The sequence below is a fragment of the Salvia miltiorrhiza genome, chromosome 2 (assembly GCF_028751815.1).
Source record: "Salvia miltiorrhiza cultivar Shanhuang (shh) chromosome 2, IMPLAD_Smil_shh, whole genome shotgun sequence".
Classification (NCBI taxonomy): Eukaryota; Viridiplantae; Streptophyta; class Magnoliopsida; order Lamiales; family Lamiaceae; genus Salvia; species Salvia miltiorrhiza.
The window spans coordinates 59,787,411-59,809,656 of record NC_080388.1 but is presented as its reverse complement, the minus strand read 5'-3'; the positions used below and the strand labels follow the sequence as shown (position 1 = coordinate 59,809,656).

The 22,246-nt window shown below is 35.5% G+C and overlaps 1 protein-coding gene across 6 annotated transcripts; it reads left to right on the top strand.

The window, feature by feature from the left end:
• The first annotated feature begins 13,055 nt into the window (after positions 1-13,055).
• LOC131010760 (uncharacterized) lies at positions 13,056-21,903 on the top strand. Of its 6 annotated transcripts, XR_009096649.1 has the most exons (6): positions 13,056-13,463; positions 13,667-13,738; positions 15,227-15,302; positions 17,081-18,141; positions 20,990-21,065; positions 21,630-21,903. XR_009096649.1 is itself a non-coding variant. In XM_057938426.1 (5 exons), exons 4-5 carry the CDS (start codon positions 17,082-17,084, stop codon positions 21,632-21,634), a joined length of 1,065 nt encoding a protein of 354 aa, XP_057794409.1. In that variant the 5' UTR covers positions 13,056-13,463; positions 13,667-13,738; positions 15,227-15,302; position 17,081; the 3' UTR covers positions 21,635-21,903. The 6 variants fall into 6 exon arrangements, 3 of the variants coding, with proteins under 3 accessions (XP_057794409.1, XP_057794407.1, XP_057794408.1); XM_057938426.1 differs by lacking the exon at positions 20,990-21,065; XM_057938424.1 differs by having other exon boundaries at positions 20,990-21,903.
• Positions 21,904-22,246: the final 343 nt, after the last annotated feature.

Here is a 22,246-nt window from a genome sequence, read left to right as displayed (position 1 = left end):
CATCCAATTTGGTAAATAGATAAAACCTCATGGAAATCAGTGCCTCCATGATACTCGTCGATGCATTCGAATTCGAAGAATTGTATTGTACTATTTTGGTTGGAGATTTGCACGTACCAACTTAATGTTTTTAATCAATAAACAATTAAATTTAAGGGTTAATTGCATGTAATATCATGAACTTAACGCGAAATCCAAATTTAGCACGAATTTAAAAAGTTCCAATTAATATCACTACCTATGCCCCGTGTCCAATTTTAGCACCGTTTTTTGACGTGGCTTGTCGGCACATGCTTCGATCCTACGTGGCTTGCCGGTACAAGCTTCCGACCGGCGAGCCAAGCTCTCTCTCTCTCTCTTTCTCTCTCTCTCTCTCTTCCGCCGCCTTCACCCTCACCTCCTCCTCTTCCACAGCCCACGCCTCTCACCTCCTCCTCGCGATTCCGGCGATGAGTGCCGCCGCCTCCACCCTCACCTCCTCCTCTTCCACCGCCCACGCCTCTCACCTCCTCCTCGCGATTCCGGCAACGAGTGCCGTCGCCTCCACCCTCACCTCCCCCTCTTCCACCGCCCATGCCTCTCACCTCCTCCTCGCGATTCCGGCGACGAGTGCCGCCGCCTCCACCTCTCACCTCCTCCTCGCGATTCCGGCGACGTGTGCCGCCAATTCCAGAATTTTCAGAATTTTCAAACCCTACCCCCAATTCCAGAATTTTCAGTCGCGCCGCCACCGCCCTCTGCGCGATTCCCCTTCGCGCGATTCCCCTTCTCGGCGACTCCCCTCCTCGCGCCGCCGCCACCCTTATCATTCTGGTAGGCTGAGGTGGGGGGAGGGGGGGAGGGGTCGGGGTCGTCGCGCCGCCCTCTGCAAACCCGCCGATTTTAGCCCCCTCTCTCTCTCTCTTCGGAGTACGTGGCAATGACGTGTCTACCGGAAGACACGTCATTGCCACGTGGTTCTGTCGGAAAACAAAACGGTGCTAAAATTGGACACGGGGCATAGGTAGTGATATTAATTGGAACTTTTTAAATTCGTGCTAAATTTGGATTTCGCGTTAAGTTCATGATATTACATGCAATTAACCCTAAATTTAAAGACCATCACATGATAAATTTAAAATCTAAATTTTTTGATTTTAAGTATCTTCTTTCTCAGGCATTAATCATACTAAATTTGAATTCAAAAGTTGCTGTTTCAACCATTTTTAATTTCAGACATCATATTGAAAAAATATGCACAATAATTTAAAAAATCAAGAAAAAACACATGAGAAATTTGATTGTTCAGTTCATCCTATTTCTTCAATTCAAGAAAGCGCCACACACGGATAGAGCTTCATTAATATCAAATATTTCTTTTTACCGAAAAATAGCTGGCGCCGTTATTAAATTTGCGTTCGGAGTAAAACTTTGCTTCTATATAATAGTTTAATTAATGACAAATCATATTAAAATATTCATGATTGATAGATTCATCGACGCGTGTTAAGACTTATTCGGCTCAGTTTCTAGCTATATGCAGTATATATTCTTCTACATTATTATAGTCACAGAAAAATGTAATAAAATAATACTCCCTTCCACGAAAATCCTTTCTAGTAGAGAGTAACGCATGTTTTAAGAAAAAAATTATTATGTATACTAAAAATGGAGAAAAATAAATATACATTGTTGGGGATAGGTCCAACAACTATAGATAAGGATATCGAAATCGTCCTAGACGATGGGCACTAGCAATCTGAAACCACAAATACGTTGCCCTTCTAGGAGCACTAATGGGGTATCGATGAAGGGTCTCCAACGCTCAAGTCAGTAATAATATAAGAAATTGTATTGAAAAGAAGTGAAATATATTAAATAAATAGTTAGATCGGATTGGTCTGGTTGGCGGAGTAGAAAGTTCGTTCAGCAATCAGCCAAGGTCGCTGGGAAGTCATGGATAATCTGGTTGTCGGGATCCCTTAGATTGAGAACGTGGAGACGGATTAGTGCGAGTGAGGAGAAAAGGTGGAGAGAACATGCTAGAACGTGAATGATTGGATGACCCGAATGACTTAGTTGGTTTTGTTTTATACTATGGTATCCTGGCAGCTAAGGTTTTACTGACACGTCCCTTAAAACCCTAGTCGTTCCGATATTCATGGGATCGTCTCCTTGACCCGGTTCCTGCCTTCTTCCCCAAGTCATTGTCCTTTCTAGGGTTTGAGTCGATGGGCCTTAATAATTTAGCGCATGGGCTAACTTAATTGAAATTAATTTGATTTTCGGATTTGCACTACAAAAAAATCGTTGATTACCGACGGCGAAATGCCGTCGGTAACAAAAGACGGCCGCCGGTAAATAGTGTTACCGGCGGCGTTACCGGCGGCAACTCGCCGTCGCTAAACGGTTCGTCGGCAACGCCATTACCGACGGCGATCGGCCGCCGCCGGCAATTAACGGCGGCGAAGCCGCCGGCATTTCCGCCGTTAAATACCGCCGTTGAACGGCGGAGACTTGCCGGAAAATTACCGACGGCGTTTGCCGTCGGTAATTAGCGGCGGCGATATCACCGTCGGTAATTTCCACCGGACGGTGGTGGCGCACACGCCGGAGTTGTTCACGATATTACCGAGGGCAAAATGCCGTCGGTAATTACCGACGGCATTACCGACGGCATTTGCCCTCGGTAATATTTTTTAATTTATTTTTTTTATTTTTTTTATTTTTTTATTTATTTATTTATTTATTTTATTGTATATCCACAATTTATTTCGGTATTTATACAGTATTGCATAATTTAGACGAACTTCCCAGTCGGTCACCCATCTTAGTTGTGCTCTAAGTCAAGCACGCTTAACCTTGAAGTTCTTTTCGAATGGTCACCAGTACAGAACACTCGTATTATTGATATATATAGTATCTATTAATTCATTTAAAGTCTACTTCAATATACAATATCATATATATTCATAACCTTAGAATATGTCGAGATGATATACAAAAAATGTTGTTAATTACGGATTGGGCTCGTTTCCGTTCTTATTTTTATGTCGGAAAAATATTTATTAATTAATTTATTATTAATTTTTGATTTTTTTTTTTATCAATCTAGTTTATACACCATTCATAACCTTAGTGTTGATTGATGAGTGAATCACTAATCAAATTAACATTCTTAAGTTATAATTATAAGTTACTTACTAAGAATCTTGAATTCTTAGTAATAATATTAGATTAGTGATGATTGATGAGTGAATCACTAATCAAATTAACATTCTTAAGTTATAATTATAAGATTCTTACTAAGAATCTTGAATTCTTAGTAATAATCTTGGATTAGTGATGATTGATGAGTGAATCACTAATCAAATTAACATTCTTAAGTTATAATTATAAGAATCTTTAATTCTTAGTAATAATCTTGGATTAGTGATGATTGATGAGTAAATCACTAATCAAATTAACATTCTTAAGTTATAATTATAAGATTCTTACTAATTAAAAATCTTGAATTCTTAGTAATAATCTTGGATTAGTGATGATTGATGAGTGAATCACTAATCAAATTAACATTCTTAAGTTATAATTATAAGATTCTTACTAAGAATCTTGAATTCTTAGTAATAATCTTGGATCAGTGATGATTGATGAGTGAATCACTAATCAAATTAACATTCTTAAGTTATAATTATAAGATTCTTACTAAGAATCTTGAATTATTAGTAATAATCTTGGATTAGTGATGATTGATGAGTGAATCACTAATCAAATTAACATTCTTAAGTTATAATTATAAGAATCTTTAATTCTTAGTAATAATCTTGGATTAGTGATGATTAATGAGTAAATCACTAATCAAATTAACATTCTTAAGTTATAATTATAAGATTCTTACTAATTAAAAATCTTGAATTCTTAGTAATAATCTTGGATTAGTGATGATTGATGAGTGAATCACTAATCAAATTAACATTCTTAAGTTATAATTATAAGATTCTTACTAAGAATCTTGAATTCTTAGTAATAATCTTGGATCAGTGATGATTGATGAGTGAATCACTAATCAAATTAACATTCTTAAGTTATAATTATAAGATTCTTACTAAGAATCTTGAATTATTAGTAATAATCTTGGATTAGTGATGATTGATGAGTGAATCACTAATCAAATTAACATTCTTAAGTTATAATTATAAGAATCTTGAATTCTTAGTAATAATCTTGGATTAGTGATGATTGATGAGTGAATCACTAATCAAATTAACATTCTTAAGTTATAATTATAAGATTCTTACTAAGAATCTTGAATTCTTAGTAATAATCTTGGATTAGTGATGATTGATGAGTAAATCACTAATCAAATTAACATTCTTAAGTTATAATTATAAGATTCTTACTAATTAAGAATCTTGAATTCTTAGTAATAATCTTGGATTAGTGATGATTGATGAGTGAATCACTAATCAAATTAACATTCTTAAGTTATAATTATAAGATTCTTACTAAGAATCTTGAATTCTTAGTAATAATCTTGGATTAGTGATGATTGATGAGTGAATCACTAATCAAATTAACATTCTTAAGTTATAATTATAAGATTCTTACTAAGAATCTTGAATTCTTAGTAATAATCTTGGATCAGTGATGATTGATGAGTGAATCACTAATCAAATTAACATTCTTAAGTTATAATTATAAGATTCTTACTAAGAATCTTGAATTCTTAGTAATAATCTTGGATTAGTGATGATTGATGAGTGAATCACTAATCAAATTAACATTCTTAAGTTATAATTATAAGATTCTTACTAAGAATCTTGAATTCTTAGTAATAATCTTGGATTAGTAATCAAAAAAAAAAAGTAATAATCTTGGATTAGTGATGATTGATGAGTGAATCACTAATCAAATTAACATTCTTAAATTATAATTATAAGATTCTTACTAAGAATCTTGAATTCTTAGTAATAATCTTGGATTAGTGATGATTGATGAGTGAATCACTAATCAAATTAACATTCTTAAGTTATAATTATAAGATTCTTACTAAGAATCTTGAATTCTTAGTAATAATATTGGATTAGTAATCAAAAAAAAAAAAAAAAGTAATAATCTTGGATTAGTGATGATTGATGAGTGAATCACTAATCAAATTAACATTCTTAAATTATAATTATAAGATTCTTACTAAGAATCTTGAATTCTTAGTAATAATCTTGGATTAGTGATGATTGATGAGTGAATCACTAATCAAATTAACATTCTTAAGTTATAATTATAAGATTCTTACTAAGAATCTTGAATTCTTAGTAATAATATTAGATTAGTAATAATCAATGTTTAAATTTTCACTTGTATTTCAATATATATTTGATTTCAATGTTTTTGTATTTTTATCTTTGATCAATTTATTAGATGATAAATGAAAAAAAAAATAAAAAAAAATTAAAAAATAAAAAAAAATTAAAAAAAAAATAAAAAAAATAAAATTAATTACCGACGGCAAATGCCGTCGGTAATTAGCATTTGCCGTCGGTAATTAGCGGCGGAAAAATGCCGTCGGTAACGTTGGCCGGACGGCGGTTGTGCTATCGCCGAATGTCACCGGCGGTGGCGATTAGCGGCGGCCGATTGCCGCCGGTAAATACCGACGGCAAATGCCGTCGGTAATAAATAATATATATGTATATTAATATATATTTAAATTAGCGACGGCGTAACCGCCGCTAATTAGCGGCGGCCGTTTTGCCGTCGGTAATTCGCCGGTAATAGTCAAAAGGCGGGTCGCCGTTTTTGCCGCCGCCGTGCCGTCGGTATTTGCCGGCGGCGGCGCCGCCGTCGGTAGTTTTCGTCGCTATTTGCGCGTTTTTTTGTAGTGTTGGGCTAAGTATTTGGGTTGCGATTATCAACTTAAATGGGTTATACAAATTTTGCCCATTATATATATATATATATATATATATATATAGAGAGAGAGAGAGAGAGAGAGAGAGAGAGAGAGAGAGAAGAAGAAAATGTTATTGAGTATAATAGAAATGGCGAAAAGGTGAAAAATAAAAGCAAATAAAATATTTATAAATGATGGGATATAATCTAAAAAGAAATGTCTTTTATGGACATTCCAAAAAGAAAAAATAGAAAGTTTTTTAACACAAAATCTCCCGTACCCAAATCCTAACCCACATGCTAATCCAAACTTGCATCCCGACCCAAATCGTGTAAATTACACTATTCAGTTATATAAATGACACTAATTATAATTGACACTATTCAATTATATAAATGACACAGTAACATTTTAAAATGTTATAGTGTCATTTTCAATCTTATAGTGTTATTTAAAGTATTATAGTGTCATTTACAATCTTATAGTGTCAATTACGAGAAATGTCATTTATATTTTTAAATAGTGTCAATTATACACAGTGTCATTTACAATGTCATAGTATCATTTGTATAACAGAATAATGTCAATTACAGACAGTGTCATTTGTATAACCAAATAGTGTCATTTATAATATTTTAGTTAGAATGCATGTTTAGATTAGGATGCGAGTCAAGATCTGGGTACACTACACTTGAATGTACCCAAGATGGATAAGTCATTTTTCGTAGTGTTACGGAGTGAATCTAGATCCACGCTTCGTCAAATGAGATGATGCCAAGTTTTTAAACATCTGATACAACAACATAAAAAAATGTCAATAAGCTTAATAAGTGTTCCAAGTCATTCAACGTACATTTTTTTATGTACGGATGCTTCGTTCGTCTCTTAATAAGTGTTATTTAAAAATGAATTTCATCCACGAATAAATGTGACATTCTAGATATCATGATATGTTAAAGTTTTAAATTTTCATTTTACGCTTACCATCAATATAAAATTTATATGATTTTCAATTTTCTTACAAGAATGAGAGATAGAAAATGTAAAATTATCCACACGCATTAACTTGTGTGTTTAGAGGTGGGAACAATTACTTGGAATGAATGTAATATTTATTTATCAATTAATTATTAATTATTTATTTCGTCAATTATACGTATTTAAAAAATTTACTTAATCCGAAACCTCGAAGATCTCGGATGATCGTAGTACGAACAAGGAGAAAGGTCAATATGGTTAGAGCAAAACTCATGGTTGCTACACTATCGTCAGAATAGACCTTGTATACCATATTTGCCAAAATTGAATACCAAGTTATTATGACCAAAAAGAAAAATCAAACTAGAGAATAAACAATATGTATAAGAATATAACAATATTTCCCCCAAGTCAAAAAAAAAAAAAAAGAATATAACAATATTTAAATACTAGTTTAGATGAGGTGATCGATACGGCCGACTACCGATGGCCTTGACTCAGCGCCAAGAATGGAACATTCAGATATTTGATGTTTTAATTTGCATAATAATCATGAATGATGTCTAATTCAAGTGACAAAGTTGAGACACTTAAGAATTCTTCTTTTAGATTTAATTATGCTTATATATGGTATAATTTTTTTATTTTTATGTGGATAGAGATCCCACCTATTATTTTTCTATCTTTATATGGTGTAGAATCTTTCCAAAAGTGATATAGAGGTTTCATTTGCATTTAAATGATTTATTTAATTACATAATAGATATTTCTTGTAATTTTTTTTTAAAAAAATGCACAATAATCCATCAAATAGTTATGTTTTTATTTTTTAATTGAAGTTGTGTTTTTCTATTTCAATTCTACATAACTTATTAATTTGAGTCAAAATCCCCCAAAAACTCCAAAAACTATTGATTTATTTTACCTTGAATTTTTGTTTGTGCATAACCAAAAAAAAAAAAAAGAGGACTTGACGTGTCGAGATGAATAAAGCAATAAGTGTAACTAACAAAGTAGGAGCTGATCTGGAATTTGGTTGGGTCCAATGCGTGAGTTTTGGAAATATTATTTGCACAGCCGTCGATGTGACCCATTATTTTTCGATATAGGAAACTTTTATTATCTCGATAAAGAAAAGTTAATTACACCCTCATAAATATATACTCATAACAAAAGTGCATGATAAAATACACTCGTTATTTTTTTCTACAATATCAACCAGTGGTTCGGATGTCCTAATTTTTATATTATTAATTTACATCAAACAATAATATTTATTATCCGAGTATTAAATGAGAAAACGAGGAAAAGGTAGCCGCAGTATCTTTTGGAAGGGAAAAAGGCTTATTTTCATCTGAGTTGAAGGAACAAAGTTGGCGAAAGTTGGGAGTTTTAGTTTGCAAGATTATCCTCGTTTTCTGCGAACTCACACTGAAACTCCGCTGCAACTCACACGATTCCTCCACACGTGGCGCTCTCTCATTTCACATCGTACGACTCCGCCGCCCACAGTTTTATCTATACTTCCCGCCCTATTTTTCCTTTATCTCCTTTTCTCTTTCCTGCTTTTTCCAGCAGATTTGTGAATTATGATCAAATGAAATGATCTGCTTCACCTCCTGTAATTTTCATTTTATTAATAGTGTAGTGGCGGAGACATTTAGTTCGAGAGAGTACTAAACTTCGTATATTTAGATATTTTTTTATTAAAACATAAACATAATAATAATAATAATAAATAATATTTTCATAAATTATATAGTTTCAGTACATTATAAACTAAAATCAATAGTAAGAAAAGACAAGCATAATAGTAATAATAACGAATAATTTTTTTTGGACATTTCATACATTTTAGGCATTTATTATTAAATAAACAAGTATAATAGTAATAATAACAAACAACATTTTTATAGATTATATAGTTTCAATACATTACAAACTAGTTTCAATACATTACAATTTTTTTGGGGCATTCCATATATTTTTGGTATTTTTTATTAAAAGACAAGCACAATAATAATAATAATGAATACTAATATTTTCATAGATTATATAGTTATATAGTTTTAAATAACATAATTAATCTTAAATTAAGTGTATATGAAGGCATATAATAAGCAAATCAACTTTTATAAAACAAGATTCTTTTATAATACTCCCATTAAAATATTTATAGTTTGAGACGACGCGAATTTTAAAAAATTCTATAAAATATAGTATGAATGGAGAAAGTGTCTCACGTTGACTGTGATGTTTAGTGAGAGAATTATTGCTATAAATAAACTATGCATATTTTTATGAAACGAAAAAATTATACTATATATTTTTATGGGACGTATATATAAAGTAGGTATAAACACATGTACATATTTTTTAAAAAAAAAAAAAAAAAAAAAAAAACTAAAAATTTGGGAGGCTCCCCCGACTCCGCTCTACTGCTAGTATTTGAGAAGGTCTACATATTTCTTTATACTATAGCTTCTATCGGCCTTCACCCTTTACTATTCATCAATATCTATATCTCTACTATTTAGATATGTATGCATGGATTCTCTGTTCAGCTGTTCCAGTTCTAGATGTGCACAGCACCACCTCGATGCACAAAATAAATTATTTAACCTTCAGATAATGTAAAATGACGTTGTTTTTCATTAATGGATTTTTAGAAATACTATTATTTAATTACCTTTATAAATTAAAAAGAAATATCCAAGTTTCGGAACCCATATTCCCTACCCCAATTCAAACCAAAAGATATATTCGAAATAAAAGAATAGGCCCAAGCACCACGTTAACCTCGCAGGGCAGAGCGTGGGCCCAAGCACCACGTTAGCCTCGCACGGCAGAGCGTGGGCTTCTCAAAGAGCCCATTTTCTATATGGCCCATAGAAAATCTATCAATAAATCAATGGGGATAGAAACTTAAACGAGATATAGAGAGAAAGATATCAAAGAAGGTTTAACTATAACTAGCCATTTCCAACAGTCTATCTCACGCAACAAGCTCTGCATTATTCGTGATTATCTATGTTGGCGAACCTCTAATTTTTCTAGTTGTCTAAAGAATATTAATTGGTTTAAATTAAAACTAGTCATTTCCAACAATCGATCTATTTCATTTTAATTACTTAAGAAAACTCTATCATTCCTCCCTTTATTTGATTTCGTTCTCTTTCCATTTCCATTCATGTACTTGAACCAAACAAGCACTTATATTTCATTCTCTCGTTGTTCAGTTTCATCATACCAAGCATATGTCGTAAGGGGGAAGGACAAACAAATGATGAGGGAGTGGCGAGAGTAGAGGGAAGATAAAGATGACAAAGGGGATGGGTGAGGATGAAAATTCTTAAGGTAAATGATGATAATATGGATATATAAAGCTGTAAAGAGCCAATCTAGTTGGATTTCGATTCAATGAGCACGTTTAGTGAATTTCGTTAATTAAACAAGTCAAACTTTAGATTGACCACTCAATTCACTAGACATACTTTACTAAGAAAATCACACTTTTTGAAATCAAAGGTTTAATTTTCGAGTCTATTGTAACGCAATCTTTAAAATGATTTATTCATCGACAAAAAAAATCATATTGTATACTTTAATAAAAATTCACACAATTTTCAGTACAAATATTATTTTTTAAGTCCATTGTTTGTAGAAAACAGAGTTTAAAATTATTTCAGGCCATTATCTTAGGGCGATTTGCAAAAGTAGGCCATTATTTTTCGCACTTGCAAAAATAGGCCAATTATTTTAGTTTTTGGTATTTTTAGGCCACATGTGTACCCAATCAGGCTATTTTGGGCCACATTTTGACTCCAAAAAGTGGCCTATAAATGCTGAATTGAGCTCAAATGTGGCCTAAAAATGCCAAAAACTAAAATAATTGGCTTATTTTTGCAAGTCCGTAAAATAGTGGCCTATTTTTGCAAATTGCCCTAAGATAATGGCCTTCAATAATTTTAAACTCTAGAAAACATGATTGATGAACCTTTCTAATAGTATAAGATCTGATCCATATATAATGTAATTTGGTAGTTTAATTAAATTGGTTGATTATTTCGAAGTGTCGTATCGAAACAAATAAGGGTGTGTTTACTTTGATTGAAAATGTTAGAAAAAGTATATTTTCCATCATTTTCACATGTTTCCTATGATGGATAGTTTTCTCCGGTCAGGTTGGATAATTTATTCGGGCAACCCCTTTTCACTCTTTTTCTCACAAATGTTGGATAATATTATCCTATTGGGAAGGTGTGAAAATATTTTCCAACATTTCAATTTTTTTAACTTTCCAATTTTACCCTCTGAAAATGTAGGGTTTGGCGATTCTCTCATTCTCTCCTGCAAACATTAGAAATCCCAAAAATCTTCTCTGATCGGCGCCGCTTTGCTCGGCCCCGGTGGCCGCTCCACCCAGCTCCGCCGTCAGCCTCGCCACTTGCTTGATTATCGGTCAGTCGCTCTCTCTCTCTCGTTGTCTCTATTTCCCATCGTCTCTCTCTCAATTTGGGAACCCTACAGAGTGCTCGCGAGTGGTCTCTCTCCCGCTGTCTCAGCCTCGACCGTCGCTCCGCCGTCTGCCTCCCATCGCCATTGCTGAATATCACCGGCGGGGTTAGATAAATTCTGCCTTTCCATAAATCTAATCGAGAAATTGGAAGATAAATTCAAGGTTAGATATAATGTTTGATTAGCTTTTGTTTTATGTGATATTCTATTTTAATTTATGTTATCACTAGAAGTAAATAATTAATGGGTTCGGGTAAAAATCATCCCAATTTACTGTTTTATGTGTTTCTGTTCTTGAATTTGGGAGGTTATTAGGAGGTTTGGGGTTGTAATTTGTGTGCAGAATTGATTAAGATGCCAAAATTATGTTTATGGTTCGTGTATTTTGAGTGGGAAATTGGTGAAGCTACATTTCTTTGCTTTTATTGGACTTTAGTATTAGAATTAGTCTTGATTGCTGTTCAATTGTTGCTAATTTTTTAGGGTATATATATATATATATATATATATATATATATATATATATTAATTTCAAAGTTTGTAAATAAAATTAAAAGTTATAGTATAAATTTGGAACAATTAATTTCAACCGTAATTAATTATATTATTGTTGTTTAATTTGAAACTTAATGATAGATGAAAAGTAAAATTATTTGATAAAAATAATTTTATGTCATAATTGAATAGAATTGAAACTGAAAAAAAAAGGATACCAAAAAAATATTGAGCTACAACTAATCTCAAGAGGTTTAATCTTGGTAATTAATCATGAGTTATAATTGAGGGCAATTTGGTAAAATTACTAATTTATCTATTCATTTCCAACAAAGTAAACAAGTGTATAGGATAAGTGTAGTATAATTTATCCATCTATTTCTAACAAAGTAGTAAACACATGATAAAAAATGAGAAAAATATAATATTATCTCACATTTTCTTATCCATCATTTTCAAATGAAAACCTTACTAACAAAGTAAACACACCCCAATATATGGACAAACTTTAGTAATAATTTTGGTTGGTTGGTTTGTAAGAAACTAGATTTACAATGGGTCTTGAACCATGATTACTTGCTATTTTTTTTTAAAAAAAAATCGTAAAATTAACTGGCAAACTAGAATTTGGGAGTTATATATATTCGTTAGTTATAATCCGCGACATGTCTATAGTCATTTTAGTGTCTGGCGTTCTGAGCCCATCAAATATTTATACACTACCATTGTATTCACGATGATATATAATTATAAAGTACGTGTGCTATGAAAGTGGTGTTAACCTAGAAAACTAAGTTGACAAGAACTCACGGAGCACATGCCAATGATGCATTTTTCTAGTGGAAAAGTTGAGGCACCCAAAGACTCTCATTTGTGAGAGCTCTTGGGTTCAATCCCGTTTGTGTGCGGTGATGTTTTCCCACTTTATGTGGTATTGTATTTTTGTTTGCGTGCGGTGTTGTATTGTTTGATGTTGAGGTCCCACATGCAGGACATTTTTCGCCTGCATGCGGGTGATGTTTTCCTACCGTAAACGGGTGGTGATGAGGTCCCGTCCTGTAACACCCCGCCTATTTATATCAAATTTAGAATTTTTTTTTTAAAACTTAGATATTAAGTTGATTCACGCCGGATAAAAGAAAATTTATTTATTTTTAATTCCAACAAAAATGATTTACAAAAATATTTGTAAATTTAGTTATTGAATTTATATGCATTGCATATTTATTTAATTTAGCATTCAAGTATTCTTCACGAAATATTTATTTAGCAAACCCTGAAGTATTTATTACAGTCCCGATATATTATTTATGTTCCTAATAGCCACCCTATATCATGATTATTTTTAGCATACATGTATTTATGCAGACTAATAAAATCCTCCCATATCTCATCCTCAATCCACTACTCATCAATGGTGCTACACTACTCACCAATTCATTACTTCCACCACCAACGTTAACATCACTACCCACTCACACTTTCCACTCTCCCCACTCACACTTCACACCATACTTTGCCCCCCACCAAAATAAACTTTAGCCATAATACTCATTCCCTTCCACTCACCATTTCTCCTACATACCAAGGAACAAGTGCAGAGGTAAGAACTGCAATCATAATTTCATAATTTAATTCTTACAACCTTCAGCAACTTCCAAGCTCTCTCTCTCTAAAAAAAAAACGCCACTGCCCATGTAAGTTTGGAACTTTGAAATTCTTTCATTTTTTTTTTTTTCTCCTTGTCTCTCTTGCAAATTTTTGAATAAAGCAACATCTGAAATTCTTGTACAACTCCATTCACAGAACTCCATTCACAGAAGCTTAGTAAACAACAACAAATACAACAACAAACACCAGCCGAAACCTCATCAAAAGGTTATAATTCTAACTCAATTAGTTTACTTCCTGTGCTAATTGAGCCTAAAGCAGAGAAACAAATCCATATTCATCATCTCACAGATATATGCATATATTTATATATATATATACATTCATGTATGTGCATAAGCAAGTACTAAATAGTTTTCAAGTCTGTTAATAAACGAAAGAAAGAAAAGAGGAGTCTTGATCTTGATTTAGCTTGCTTTCGAGTTTGAGGCGTCGAATCGGTTGGTTGTTGTTGCTGCTTGTATGAGTCGAGTCAGGGGTGGGAAGAGGTTGGCTGTGCGTCGACGGCGCAGTGACGAGCTGTTGCTGCTGTCGCCGAGAGAGAGACCGAGGGAGGCGGCGGCGCTCGTCGTCGCCAAGGTGGAAAGAGAGAGTTGGGGGTTAGGACGCTGGTGGTGGTGGCGTGAAGCCGCTGCCGTCGTCCGCTGGATTTTCAGAAGGAGGCGACGGCGGATCTGCTGCGAGGACGCCGGAGGCGGCGGAGCTCCGCGGCGGTTGCGCCTGCTGCGTGAGGGAGATGAGAGAAGGGAGAGCCGAGAGTATTCGCCGTTGCTCCGGCGAGCTTCCGAGGCGGCGGAGTTTCTGGCGGAACCGAGGGAGAGAGGGCTGAACGGGGCTGTTGGCGACGTTGGGTGGGTGCGTGCGTCTGTGTGTGAGACGAGAGATGGGGGAGAAGGGAGTCAGGGGACGGCGGTCGGGCGGCGGAGGCGGCGCTGCTACCTCTGCCGGAAAAGAAGAGGGTGTTGCTGTATGCGTGTGTGTGCGTTTGTGTTTGTGAGGTGTGCGTCTGATATGAGAAGGGGGAAGAAGATATGGGTTTGAGTTGGGCTAGGGCTTAGTTAGAGTGTTGGGCTTTGGGGTTGGGTTTGAAGTTGGGGAGTGGGCTTGAGTGTTGGGCCGGGTATTAATTAGTTTTGGGCTGCGATTTTTTTATTTTGCTTGGGCCGATTTTAATTAGTAGTGGGCTCGAGTCATGGGCCGATTTTTATGAGTATTTGGGCCGAGATTTTATTTATTTTTGTTTCAGTTGGGCTTTTAATTAATAAATTTGTTGGGCCTTATTTTATTTAAGGACTTTGGACTGCCTTCAATTAATTAAATTGGGCTTTCTTATTTTTAATTAATTGAACTATTATTAGTTTGATTAATTTATCTAAAGGATAATTTTCATAATAATATTATATTATTATTATGTGCATATTTTAAGTAATTACTTATTATATGCTAAGCATGACATAATTTGCATTATATTTTGCAATAAGAATATTTATGATTTAATTGGTTTTATTATAATTCCAATTATTAAAGAAATATGAGTAAGAATATTGTTGGTGTTCTTAACTCAAGAGAAATGTTTTTAATTATTTATTCATTAAATTTTGAAAACCCGGCTAAGTGAATCATAGAATATTAAGCACTTCACTATGACTTAAGATTAGATTCAGGAGACCTATTAAGATTATAGATTTCTTGTAGGCTTTGTGGATCGTGAGGACTAGCACTGCTATACCAATTCAGAGTTAAGAATAAACGACAGGCTTTGCCTATTCAGGTGGGCTTATTTTCCAAATGTATGATTTAGCTATTGAGCTTAAATATTTCAATGAAATGAAAACTGTTTATCCAATAAATATTTTTGTGCACTCTGCTCTGTTTAAGGCTCGCATAAGTTAATCGATCGAGGTTCTCTTATGACCTAACACGTTGTTTGAGAATTGTGTACACCTATTAGCTGACTCGGTGGGTTGATCTCCATCGGGCACTAATCATGTATGAGGCGTTATAAGGGTGCTCGACGGGATGTGTTCCGGAGCATTGGGTCCCAAATGGGAGCTTGGCTGGGTTACGCCCTCAGTCCAAGTAAAGCAGGAGTAATGGATCCGTCGGTGGCTAAAAGGTCCGGGATCACAGCGAGTAACGGAAAGGGAGTGTGACAATTGCGCGCAATATAATAAAATGTTTTAACATGCTTAGAAGTTATTTTTGTTTTAAAACCTTCTAAGTCATGTAAAGTATAATTGGATAAACTGCTCTTATGATTATGAAATATTTATAAAAATGCTAGCCCACTAAGTACATTAGTACTTAGCCCAAAATTTCTTTCAAATGTTTTCAGGTTGATTGGTCGGTGCTGACGGGGCAGAACTGAGGCTAGGGTTCAACTCCGTATTTTGTCTTCCGCTGTTGCACTAGCTCTTATTTGTCTTTTATTTCTCCAACTTAAGACTTTTATGTTAAATTCTGAATTATGTTTCTTATCGAGCTTAAACTCTCAACTTCTAGCTCTATGTTATTAACGTTGGTTATCGGAAGCATGAAACCGAACTTGTGATCCTAAGGCTTAGAATGTTGTTGATTGATTAATATCACTTGATTTTTGTCTTTCTTCACTCAAAGGGCGTTCCCCGACTTTTTAACCTATTATTTGAATCCCACAAGGTTCTTTCCTTGTTTATTTCTATGATTTTAGTCGCACCTCGATTATAGTTTATTCCTTCAAGAATTGGGGTGTGACAGAATGGTATCAGAGCATAAGTTTTCTTTCATGTTTCTGATAACCATAAGCTTTTCAATGACGAGTCTAGAATAGTATCTCTAGACTTCTAAGAAAATTTGTTGACCCTCAGCTCGCCGTCACACTGCCGCAACAAAAGGTACGACTTAAAAATTTCAATGATTTTAAATGCTTTCAAAGTTTTTAAGAAGTGCGCGCTTTCAATGTATGATGTTATATGAATTGCTTATCGCTTTCATATTGTTATTTTGAGCCTTTAACTCATATAACCAATGTATGTATGTATGTCGTGTTTGGGATTACCCGAGCCCTTAACGAATCAATGAATTTATGGTCGAGTTAGATTTCATTAATCTTTCCGGATTAAGAAAATTTTTATGAAAGGGGCATTTATTGTCCATATGTTTAAAGGTTTCAAAAGAAACAAATGATTAAATGAATGAAAAGTTTTATGTTATCGTGTTAGGTCCACTGCCTGTACGATATGAATGATGAGTCTCTTACAAATCGTTTGAGTACTACCCAAGGATACTTTAGAAATGTTAGTCGTGAAAGCTCCGCTTGATCGATTTAAGTAAGGAATGATAAGATAGCAACGTTTAACATAGATATGTTACAACGTAGAAGAAATGTCATGAGATTAAGGTTTCACTTAAGTTATTCCACTTAAGTTTAGATTAGTTTCCACGTAGAACTAGTCTTTCACATGGTTACACTATAGAAGCGATATATCTCGTGTATATCTATATATGTATGTATGTATGTATGTATGCCGAATGAGTCTCTTTGTCTGCTGATTCTCGTCCGTCAATCAGAATGGAAGGTGCACCAAGAGGACGTGGTAGAGGGCGCGGACGTGGCCGTGGGCGCGGTAGGGGATTTGTACCCGAAGAGCCTATTCCACAAGTAGCACCAAATCGCACAGCCGAGGAAAAGTTTCGCAAGGAAAAACCCCCAACGTTTGATGGATTGGGCGAACCTGCGGATGCCGAGAAATGGGTTAGGGCAATAGAACGGATCTTCAACTACATCCGTTGTGACGATGAGGATAAAGTGGCATGCGCAACTTATCAGTTGGTGGACGAAGCTGACTTTTGGTGGGAGTCAGTGAGGCGGACTATGACTGACGAACAGTGGGAGAATTTCACATGGGAAGAATTCAAGGCTGAATTGTATGAGAAGTATATACCAGGATGTTACCGACAAAAGAAACAGAACGAGTTTTGGAATTTGAGACAGAAAACGGGAACTGTGACCGAGTATGATAGAGCCTTCAATCAGCTATCAAGATATGCTCCGACGTTGGTGGACAGCGATGAGAAACGCGCAGAGAAGTTCAGAAACGGACTGCGTCACGAGATAGCGATTTCCCTAGCAAGTCAAGGCGGTCTCACCTACGCGCAGACATTGAGCAGAGCCCTCACTATTGAGTCATTGTTGCCAAGGGAGAAAGGAAAATCCCCCGAACAGTTTGGATTTGTACCATCTCAAGATGGTAGTAAGGGAAAGAGAAAATGGAATGAAGGGACTGGTGGAAACATTGGAAATGGGAAGAAACCATGGACGGCAAATCAAAATCAGAATCAACATCAGAACCCACAACCTCAAGCAATAGTTCAAACTCCTTGCCCAAAATGTCAAAAACTCCATCCGGGAGAATGTCTGAAAGGAATGAACGTCTGCTATAACTGCGGAGAGGCCGGGCATTATGTCTCGACATGCCCAAAGAAGGGAGGAGGAGCACCCCAACAACAAAATCCTGGAAACCAACAACGACAAAACCAAGGTCCTAGAGGAAATCAGAACCAACCACGATACGCTAGGGCCTATGCCCTTAACCAACACCGAGCAGCAGGAGATCACGGAAACCTGGCAGGTACGATTAATGTTTTCGACATGTCGATTATAGCTCTATTCAATATTGGAGTATCCTATTCTTCCATTTCATATGTTGCTTGTAAGAAATTAGAATTTACGCTATAATCGTCCGTAACAACGATAAAAGTTAGTACAACTGACGATGAAAGACTGCTACTAAGGACGTCACCGCGAACTCAGAACTCGATATAGGCGCCGAAACATTTTGACATACTTACATGTTATTCTTATGATAGAAATTGACGCAATCCTCGAATTGGTTGACTTACTCAAGTCAGCGCCACGATACTTTTAACAAGAGAAAGATCCCTCTTCAATCTTCAGGAGAGGACGAGACAAGTTTCCACGACATAACGACGTACCAGAGTTTGAGGAAAATTTTCTAGTTTGCTAAACGATGTCGCGCTGTTAGGGAATTAAGTACGTATATGATTTAGTGCCGCACAAGAGTTGAGTGGAATGAAAGTCTAGTATCCAAACTAGATGACCCAGATATGCAATTTCGAGGACGAAATTTTTATAAGGAGGGAGGAATGTAACACCCCGCCTATTTATATCAAATTTAGAATTTTTTTTTTAAAACTTAGATATTAAGTTGATTCACGCCGGATAAAAGAAAATTTATTTATTTTTAATTCCAACAAAAATGATTTACAAAAATATTTGTAAATTTAGTTATTGAATTTATATGCATTGCATATTTATTTAATTTAGCATTCAAGTATTCTTCACGAAATATTTATTTAGCAAACCCTGAAGTATTTATTACAGTCCCGATATATTATTTATGTTCCTAATAGCCACCCTATATCATGATTATTTTTAGCATACATGTATTTATGCAGACTAATAAAATCCTCCCATATCTCATCCTCAATCCACTACTCATCAATGGTGCTACACTACTCACCAATTCATTACTTCCACCACCAACGTTAACATCACTACCCACTCACACTTTCCACTCTCCCCACTCACACTTCACACCATACTTTGCCCCCCACCAAAATAAACTTTAGCCATAATACTCATTCCCTTCCACTCACCATTTCTCCTACATACCAAGGAACAAGTGCAGAGGTAAGAACTGCAATCATAATTTCATAATTTAATTCTTACAACCTTCAGCAACTTCCAAGCTCTCTCTCTCTAAAAAAAAAACGCCACTGCCCATGTAAGTTTGGAACTTTGAAATTCTTTCATTTTTTTTTTTTTTTTCTCCTTGTCTCTCTTGCAAATTTTTGAATAAAGCAACATCTGAAATTCTTGTACAACTCCATTCACAGAACTCCATTCACAGAAGCTTAGTAAACAACAACAAATACAACAACAAACACCAGCCGAAACCTCATCAAAAGGTTATAATTCTAACTCAATTAGTTTACTTCCTGTGCTAATTGAGCCTAAAGCAGAGAAACAAATCCATATTCATCATCTCACAGATATATGCATATATTTATATATATATATACATTCATGTATGTGCATAAGCAAGTACTAAATAGTTTTCAAGTCTGTTAATAAACGAAAGAAAGAAAAGAGGAGTCTTGATCTTGATTTAGCTTGCTTTCGAGTTTGAGGCGTCGAATCGGTTGGTTGTTGTTGCTGCTTGTATGAGTCGAGTCAGGGGTGGGAAGAGGTTGGCTGTGCGTCGACGGCGCAGTGACGAGCTGTTGCTGCTGTCGCCGAGAGAGAGACCGAGGGAGGCGGCGGCGCTCGTCGTCGCCAAGGTGGAAAGAGAGAGTTGGGGGTTAGGACGCTGGTGGTGGTGGCGTGAAGCCGCTGCCGTCGTCCGCTGGATTTTCAGAAGGAGGCGACGGCGGATCTGCTGCGAGGACGCCGGAGGCGGCGGAGCTCCGCGGCGGTTGCGCCTGCTGCGTGAGGGAGATGAGAGAAGGGAGAGCCGAGAGTATTCGCCGTTGCTCCGGCGAGCTTCCGAGGCGGCGGAGTTTCTGGCGGAACCGAGGGAGAGAGGGCTGAACGGGGCTGTTGGCGACGTTGGGTGGGTGCGTGCGTCTGTGTGTGAGACGAGAGATGGGGGAGAAGGGAGTCAGGGGACGGCGGTCGGGCGGCGGAGGCGGCGCTGCTACCTCTGCCGGAAAAGAAGAGGGTGTTGCTGTATGCGTGTGTGTGCGTTTGTGTTTGTGAGGTGTGCGTCTGATATGAGAAGGGGGAAGAAGATATGGGTTTGAGTTGGGCTAGGGCTTAGTTAGAGTGTTGGGCTTTGGGGTTGGGTTTGAAGTTGGGGAGTGGGCTTGAGTGTTGGGCCGGGTATTAATTAGTTTTGGGCTGCGATTTTTTTATTTTGCTTGGGCCGATTTTAATTAGTAGTGGGCTCGAGTCATGGGCCGATTTTTATGAGTATTTGGGCCGAGATTTTATTTATTTTTGTTTCAGTTGGGCTTTTAATTAATAAATTTGTTGGGCCTTATTTTATTTAAGGACTTTGGACTGCCTTCAATTAATTAAATTGGGCTTTCTTATTTTTAATTAATTGAACTATTATTAGTTTGATTAATTTATCTAAAGGATAATTTTCATAATAATATTATATTATTATTATGTGCATATTTTAAGTAATTACTTATTATATGCTAAGCATGACATAATTTGCATTATATTTTGCAATAAGAATATTTATGATTTAATTGGTTTTATTATAATTCCAATTATTAAAGAAATATGAGTAAGAATATTGTTGGTGTTCTTAACTCAAGAGAAATGTTTTTAATTATTTATTCATTAAATTTTGAAAACCCGGCTAAGTGAATCATAGAATATTAAGCACTTCACTATGACTTAAGATTAGATTCAGGAGACCTATTAAGATTATAGATTTCTTGTAGGCTTTGTGGATCGTGAGGACTAGCACTGCTATACCAATTCAGAGTTAAGAATAAACGACAGGCTTTGCCTATTCAGGTGGGCTTATTTTCCAAATGTATGATTTAGCTATTGAGCTTAAATATTTCAATGAAATGAAAACTGTTTATCCAATAAATATTTTTGTGCACTCTGCTCTGTTTAAGGCTCGCATAAGTTAATCGATCGAGGTTCTCTTATGACCTAACACGTTGTTTGAGAATTGTGTACACCTATTAGCTGACTCGGTGGGTTGATCTCCATCGGGCACTAATCATGTATGAGGCGTTATAAGGGTGCTCGACGGGATGTGTTCCGGAGCATTGGGTCCCAAATGGGAGCTTGGCTGGGTTACGCCCTCAGTCCAAGTAAAGCAGGAGTAATGGATCCGTCGGTGGCTAAAAGGTCCGGGATCACAGCGAGTAACGGAAAGGGAGTGTGACAATTGCGCGCAATATAATAAAATGTTTTAACATGCTTAGAAGTTATTTTTGTTTTAAAACCTTCTAAGTCATGTAAAGTATAATTGGATAAACTGCTCTTATGATTATGAAATATTTATAAAAATGCTAGCCCACTAAGTACATTAGTACTTAGCCCAAAATTTCTTTCAAATGTTTTCAGGTTGATTGGTCGGTGCTGACGGGGCAGAGCTGAGGCTAGGGTTCAACTCCGTATTTTGTCTTCCGCTGTTGCACTAGCTCTTATTTGTCTTTTATTTCTCCAACTTAAGACTTTTATGTTAAATTCTGAATTATGTTTCTTATCGAGCTTAAACTCTCAACTTCTAGCTCTATGTTATTAACGTTGGTTATCGGAAGCATGAAACCGAACTTGTGATCCTAAGGCTTAGAATGTTGTTGATTGATTAATATCACTTGATTTTTGTCTTTCTTCACTCAAAGGGCGTTCCCCGACTTTTTAACCTATTATTTGAATCCCACAAGGTTCTTTCCTTGTTTATTTCTATGATTTTAGTCGCACCTCGATTATAGTTTATTCCTTCAAGAATTGGGGTGTGACACGTCCGCATGCGGGTTGCATAATTGATTATATTCAAATACCTCTTGGAATTTCAAAAAAAGAACTCACAGAGCACATCTTAATTGATAATTATTTCTTCTCCAATTATTATGTTAAGTTTGAATCACCACTAAAGATAAATAAGGAACTATTATTAATCATTCTTTAAAAATGATTAACTAGTAAACTAAGCTATAGTAAATCATAAAAAACATCGT

Bases quoted from the DNA above. Each gene is read 5' to 3' on its own strand.
- LOC131010760 (XM_057938424.1), top strand. From the start codon at position 17,082: ATGGAAGGTGCACCAAGAGGACGTGGTAGAGGGCGCGGACGTGGCCGT. The intron at 18,142-20,989 runs GTACGATTAATG...GATTTCTTGTAG, and splicing joins AGATCACGGAAACCTGGCAG to GCTTTGTGGATCGTGAGGAC.